We start from the raw sequence: 6,347 nt of genomic DNA, 5'->3' as shown, positions 1-6,347 counted from the left end.
CCCAGACCCCGGGAACAAACCAGGCCTCGTGTTCTTCTAGGGGCCTGGCTGGTCCAGGAAGGTCTGCTTCCCATCCTAGGGCCAGGAGGTGACAGTGGCATTCCTAATGGTGTCTCCCACCTGCAACTCAGCCCTGCCTCCCTTTCCTTGCCTCCTTCTTCCTGAGCGAGGGCTCCCACCACTGGCCACGACACGGTCCCAGAAGTCAGCACAGAATCATTCAACACGTCTCAGTTATATTATTGTAACAAACCAGTCAAAATTCCATTTTACAGTTAAATAGTACAGAAGACAGACAGTTTACTGTACAAGCGGGTTGTACATGAGACACAAACACACTAAGCAAACGATAGTGCAAAGCGGCTCCAGCCCCCCACCCCCAGTGTGGACGATTTCCTGGAAGATGTGAGTACAGTGGATTTGCGTACCTCGGCATGACAATATGTCACAAAGGGTCTACACCCACTGAAAACATGCTTATGCCAACCTTGCACCAAAAGGCTTTCCTTTCCTTGTGCTTTTGACATCAGCGCATGTGTGCGTGGCAGCCTTGCAAATCAGGACCATTCTCACCAGCCAGAAGTCCATACCCACTGTGGGCCTGAACCGACTTGTCTGGTCACCATCACTGCTTGCTAGGGGAGAGAGGACAGGGGTTGATTTGTTTCTGGTCCTGCCCTGCTCAGGGTTTGGGCATCAGGAAGGGGCTGTCTTGGGTGGGGCGACTAAGTACTGCGCACTGGGAGCCCCAGGCGTGGCCCCGCTAGCCAGGAAGTGCAAGTGGAAGGGTAGTGGGTTTGCAGCTGCTTCCTGAGAAGGGGCGGAGTAGCCCCTGGGCGCAGGGAGTTGGCAGGACACCGCTGCCGCTGAATACTGTTTTTCAGAGAGAACAGGGCAAGAGAAACTGCGACAGGAGGGACCAGGGTAGCATCAGCAGAACTTCCTAGCCTGTCAGGGAGCACATCTAACTGTTCTGCAGTTGGGGGCAGACTGGCAATGCACACCACCATGAAGGAGCACTGCAGGGGGGGCTTCCACACCCACAGAGGGTGGGGCTGAAGGTTATGCCATCACATGGTGTCCCACCCATGTTTTCTCATCCTTTTTCACTCAAGAGCCCAGACTCAAAGGCCCTTGTGCTCCCACCTGCAAGATGCAGGGGTTCCCATCATCTGCGAGCCTGAGGGGAAACTTCTGGCTTTGGAACAGGGGGCCTGAGCCGAGGCTGGGGCTGTGATACGCCCGTGCTTCTCCCACACCCCGCCCAGCCCAGCAGCCCCCTTGTCTCAGAACACAGACGTGGGGTTCAATGCTCCCCTCCCCCACAGGTCCCTGGTCCCCTGGCAGAGGTAGGAATGTGACAGGGTGATGGGATCCTGATAACCTCACATGGACAGGAGGCGTGTGTGTGTGTGTGTGTGTGTGTGTGTGTGTGTGTGTGTGTGGTTTATAAGCCCAGAGCACTACCTGCTGGAGGGCTTGGATTCAAAAATGTGTAACTGAAGCTGCTTTCTCTAAAATTACTTTTAAAAACTGATTTTTGTTGCTGAAGACTTTGGTTCAGGAGTGTGAACAGGTTAAAGAGTGTGATGCAGCTGGGGCTGAAGAGCCGGCTGGGACTGAAGAGTCGGCTGGGCATCCCACGAGGTGGGACAGAGCATCTCTCGGTCACCGGCCATAACCTCACTGCACCACGCTGCACCTCAGTGCCCTGGGTGCTCTGAGCAGATGGAAACAATGAGACTCCCCAGGAGGCTGGGGGGACGCCGCGGGCTGGACACGTGTGTGCAGGGTTGCCTGCGCCAGGGCATGGTGGCTGAGGTGGGCCAGAGGCTTCCGAGCTGCTGGAGGGTGGGGGGCAGAGCGGGAGGCCTGCTTGAGTGCATGCTCCTCCCTCCTGCCAGCAGTGTCCTGCCCCCTCTCCACGAGGGCACTGCTGTCTGGTGGGGGCTTTCCAGTTCTGACAGTGGGTGCTAATGCAAACAGGGCTGTGGTCCGGGACCTCCTCCTTGGGGCTGGAGCTGACCCTGAGGGCGAGATCCTTTCTTCATGATAGAGATGGCCCTGGGCCCAGCTGCAGTGAGGTGGTTCAGGGGAGGTGGCAGGAGTTTCCCATGGGAGTGGAGGTTGAGATGACTGGGAACGGCTAGGGACAGCATCCCCTCTGTACAAAGATATGGCTGAATGGGTCCTCTCTGAGCCACCATAGCTCTGGTCTCTGGGGCCCTGGCTATGCCCAGAGCAAAAGCCCCACTGTTGCTTGGAGCCTCGAGCAGGCCAGTCCCTGCTGGAGCACTGGGTCCTCTCCTTGGGGTGAGCAGGCAGGTGGTCAGTAGGGCCGCCACACGGCCTCGTCCATGCGGCCTGGTGTGCTCAGGGCTGTGGGGGAGTTGCTGTGGCTGCCGTCGGCCTCCACGCCATCACCCTGGCCCAGGCTGGGGTTCATGAGATTGCCGGTGGCCACAGAGACGGTACTGCTGGGACAGGAGGTCAGCATGCGGGTGGGTGAGCGCTCACCGCCGCCACTGCCCCCGCCAGCCACCATGGAGAACTGGTAGGAGCCTGAGGAAGCGCCATAGTAGAGGTGGTAGGGTGCCGGGTTGGCCTGGAAGGGCCCGTTCTGGCTCTGCGTGGCCCCAGGGTAGGGCGGCGGGAGGTAGGTGTGGTGGAAGCGGCTGGTGGCCGGCATGCCCGTCACACTGAGGCTGCCGATGCTGGTGCCCGAGGGTGTGGCGCTGTAGGGGAAGGCAGCCGACATGGCGCCCGGGTAATGCATCCTGGGGTCAGGGAAGCGGCTCTCTGTGAGGGTGAAGGAGCGGTCAAACTGGCGGGGATCAGAGAAAGGATTCAGGTCCGAGGTGCCTGGGTGACAGCAAGGAGGAGAGTCAGTTGCAGCGGGAGACCACCCCACAGCCTGAAGCGTGACCTAGGGTTGTGCCTCACACCCTGCGCACAACCCCGGGGCTCCCTGGTGCTCTGCTCTTTGGGCCCTGGAGCCAAGACACCCAGGACAGACCTTCCTGGAAGCAGGAGGGCCACAGCCTGATGGAGATCCCCATTCTCTGAGGGAGGAGAGTAGGTGAGTCCACCTCACAGCCCGGCAGGGCCCAGGCTGAGGACAGGGTCACTAGAAGACCAGGACAGTGCAAAGGGTCTTGGGGCCCTGTGGGGTTGGCCTGAACTCTACTTCTGCAGATCAGGAAACTGAGGCAACGAGAGGCTGATTCTCCTGACTTGGCACAAAAAGGACTAGAACTCACATGAGATTTTTCTGCCTTCCCTGGGGTGTGTGTGTGTGTGTGTGTGTGTGTGTGTGTGTGTGTGTGTGCGCACATGCATGCTGGTACCTGAGCCAGGCTGTAGGAGGCCCAGACAGAATGCTGAGTAACGTGCAGGTAGGACTGTTGCCCACTGGGAACCCCAGCAGGCAGGGAGGGACAACAGGCCCTGGGCCCAGTGTGTGGCCCTCAGAGATGCCTGGCCCTGCCCTGTTCCCTCCTGGGCTCTCTCCTAGGAAACCCAAGCTGGCCAGGCCCCTGCCCAGCAGCCAATCCCAACAGTGGAAGGAAATGTTTATTTTCTTCTCCAAATTGCCCTAGCTGCCTCTGTGGTGGCTGAAAGGGCCCTTTGAGTAGAGAGAAGCCCCCACTGTGGGCGGCTGCAATGGGGCTGTGGGCTGGGTATGCAGGAGCTGGGGACCTGGCACTGCTTGTCAGTGACCAAAGCTGAGGGGTCAAAGGGAAGTGGTAGCAGGGAGTCCTGAGGGCATCCCCAAGATGGGGCCTGAATGCAGAGGCTGGTCCCATGAGGAGGGAATGCCAGTGAGCTGGGCCCTCACACCTGGGGCCACCAATACCCCTCTGCAGAGGGGCCTCTTGATTGATGAGAAGACTGAGGTTCAGAGAAATTAAGTGATTTGCCTGTGGTCACACAGCCAAAGTAAGGCAGTGCTAGAGCTGCCAGCCAGCTCCGCTTCACTGTGAAGTTCCTGCCTTTTCCCCAGCCTAAGAATTAAGGGCTTTCTCTGATCTCAAAGGGAACAGGCCTGGAGGTCGGGCTGCTAGGGGCCAGGACTACAGGGTGGCCAGCAGGGGTGGAGGGCTTATTTCAGGATGCCCAAGGAGGAGGACTGGGTCAGCTCCACCCCTGGACTGGTCCTCTTGTCCTCACTGCCCAGGTGGAAGCTTGGGGTCCGGCTGCCATGGACCCTGATCAAACCATTCCCACCCTATTGTGGCAGGAGGATGCGGCTCTCCTCCCACAAGAGCTGGTAGGTAGGAAGCTGCTGCACACCCTGCTGCATGCTGGCTCTCCTGGCACAGACCCCACACCGTGAGTCTGGCTCCGTTGAAGGCTGGGAAAGACCCTGCACGCTGGGCTCCTGTAACTTGACTGAGGCCAGCCTGCGGGGACAGGGGCAGGGGCTGCTACTGGCTCTCCACCTCCCTCCCACACCTCTTTAGGCCAGACCCCGCCCCAGAGCTCCCCAGGGTTCAAGAGCTGAGCATCTCTAACTCACTAGCTCACTGGCCATGGGCTCAGAGAGGCTGGGCTGTCCTCTTCTCCCCTTGGGCCCCACTTCCTGAGCCTGGGTTACTACGGGAGCACCTTCACCGCATTGCAGGGGCTATATCAAGCCTGGCACTAGGCAAGGACTGGGACCAGCCCTCCCTGAACAAGGTCCCAGAGGGCCTAGCTCAGCATAGCAGGTGGAGGGGTGGGGAGGACGGGGACAGGCAGGAGCCATCTGCAGCTCTGTGCTGGCTTCTTCCTGCTCCAGGCCCCCTCCTCAGCCCTGCAGAAGTACAGCGGGCACATGGACTCAGACACTGACAGGCTGTGTGGCCCAAGGTGGCCAGAACCTCTCCAGCCTCTGTGCACCCATCTGCCAAATGGGCTCTGGCGAGTCCTGGAGAACTGAGATCAGGCCTCGGCCTCTGCCCTGGCCTGCAGCTGAGAGCCCCGTGCCTGCCTAGCCCAAGGGCCAGCTTTACACAGCTCCTGTGTTGCGGCTTCGTGTCCACCTGCTTGCCTTAAACTGGTTGTGGGCCAGTCATCTCTGCTTGGGAGGAACTGCCCAAGGTCAGCTGTGGCCAGTAGGCCATGCCTACTGCCTTCAGCAGGGTAATGGGACTGAGACCCAGGCCTGGACCCCTCCCGCCTCTGCGCCTCCCTGAGTCTTGTCTGCAGCTGGCAACTCACTTTACAGTGTCTAAAGTTTATTTGAGTACAGTAACGTTATCTGGATATCAGCTCAGCTCTGGGTAGAGACCCCCCCACCCCCACCACAACTTCCTGATGAGAACACTGAGGCTGGGGGAGGGGTGCCGTGTACAGACTGGGGATGCCTTGCTCCTGGCTCTGTGGAAATGTCGTGCCCAGTTTTAATACAGGCACTGCAGGATTCACTCCACCTCCCCCAGGAGGGATCCAGCTCAGAGGGCAGAGGCTCTGACTGCTGGGGCTTATCGCTGGGGTCCTGCATGATGTGTGTTTGTAGAGTGACGGAATGAATGTCTAGATATCTAAGGAAGCAAAGAGCACCAGCTGCCTCTTCGATAGAACAAATCAGAGTGCCAGGGATACAGCTCAGTGGCATAAGCACCTGCCTGGCAAGTGCAAGGTCCTGAGTTTGATCCCTGGAGCCACAAAACAAATCAGCAAATGAGGCTCAGAAGGATCTCTGTGGGCCCATGACTGCCCTTGGGTCCTCCACCCACCATACCTGCCCCACTGCGGTCCCTGCCATTCCTTACCTTGGATTGGGGTCTGGGCCTGGCTGCTGAAGTGGCTCGTGGTACTGAGTGAGCCCCGGGGGCTGGGCGTGCTGGGTGTCATCCGCATGCGCAGTCGTTCCAGGTCCCCAAAGCGGTCTGGGAACACCTTGGTCTGGTCTTCTATCTTCTGCCGGTGCCCTGTGGAGCACATGGAACTCATAAGCCGCTGTTTCCTAGAGCCTCCGGGAAGTGCCACTTACTGCTGGGAAATTCTTCTCGATGTCTAACCTTGGGCCTTCACCAGCAGAGCCTGAGGTCACCACTAGCAGCTCCCTCTGAGGTTCTCAGACTTCCTGAATGGAGGGTGATGGCTGCACGCCAGTCTTACCCCAGCTACATGGCAGGAATGATCCCTCATACCTTAGGAGGGGCCGCTGAGGGCTTCAGACCCACTCAGCTGGTAAGAGTGAGGTCAGGATATGAACTCAGTGAGCACCACTGTAATCCTAGCACTCAGGAGGCTGAGGCAGGAGGAACATAAGTTCAAGGCCAGCCTGGATTACAAAGTGAGTTCAGGTCAGCTTAAACTCCATTGTGAGACCCTCTCCCAAAATACGCAAATACAAAAAA

At 58.7% G+C, this 6,347-nt stretch overlaps 1 protein-coding gene across 1 annotated transcript in view; it reads right to left on the bottom strand.

Moving 5' to 3' along the window:
* Positions 1-251: 251 nt before the first annotated feature.
* The window catches only part of Runx3 (runt related transcription factor 3), a 55,984-nt gene continuing 49,888 nt past the window's right edge, over positions 252-6,347 (bottom strand). Inside the window, exons 5-6 of the mRNA XM_012516114.2 lie at positions 5,757-5,915; positions 252-2,862 (exon numbers count right to left, since the gene is read on the bottom strand). Coding sequence (XP_012371568.1) covers positions 2,330-2,862; positions 5,757-5,915 — 692 coding nt within the window. The 3' untranslated portion in view covers positions 252-2,329. The remainder of the gene's footprint in view (positions 2,863-5,756; positions 5,916-6,347) is intronic.

Source organism: Octodon degus, unplaced genomic scaffold (genome assembly GCF_000260255.1).
Source record: "Octodon degus isolate 3935 unplaced genomic scaffold, OctDeg1.0 scaffold00092, whole genome shotgun sequence".
Taxonomy (NCBI): domain Eukaryota; kingdom Metazoa; phylum Chordata; class Mammalia; order Rodentia; family Octodontidae; genus Octodon; species Octodon degus.
Note: the sequence above shows the minus strand (reverse complement) of the source record. Positions and strands in the feature narration are given on the sequence as shown.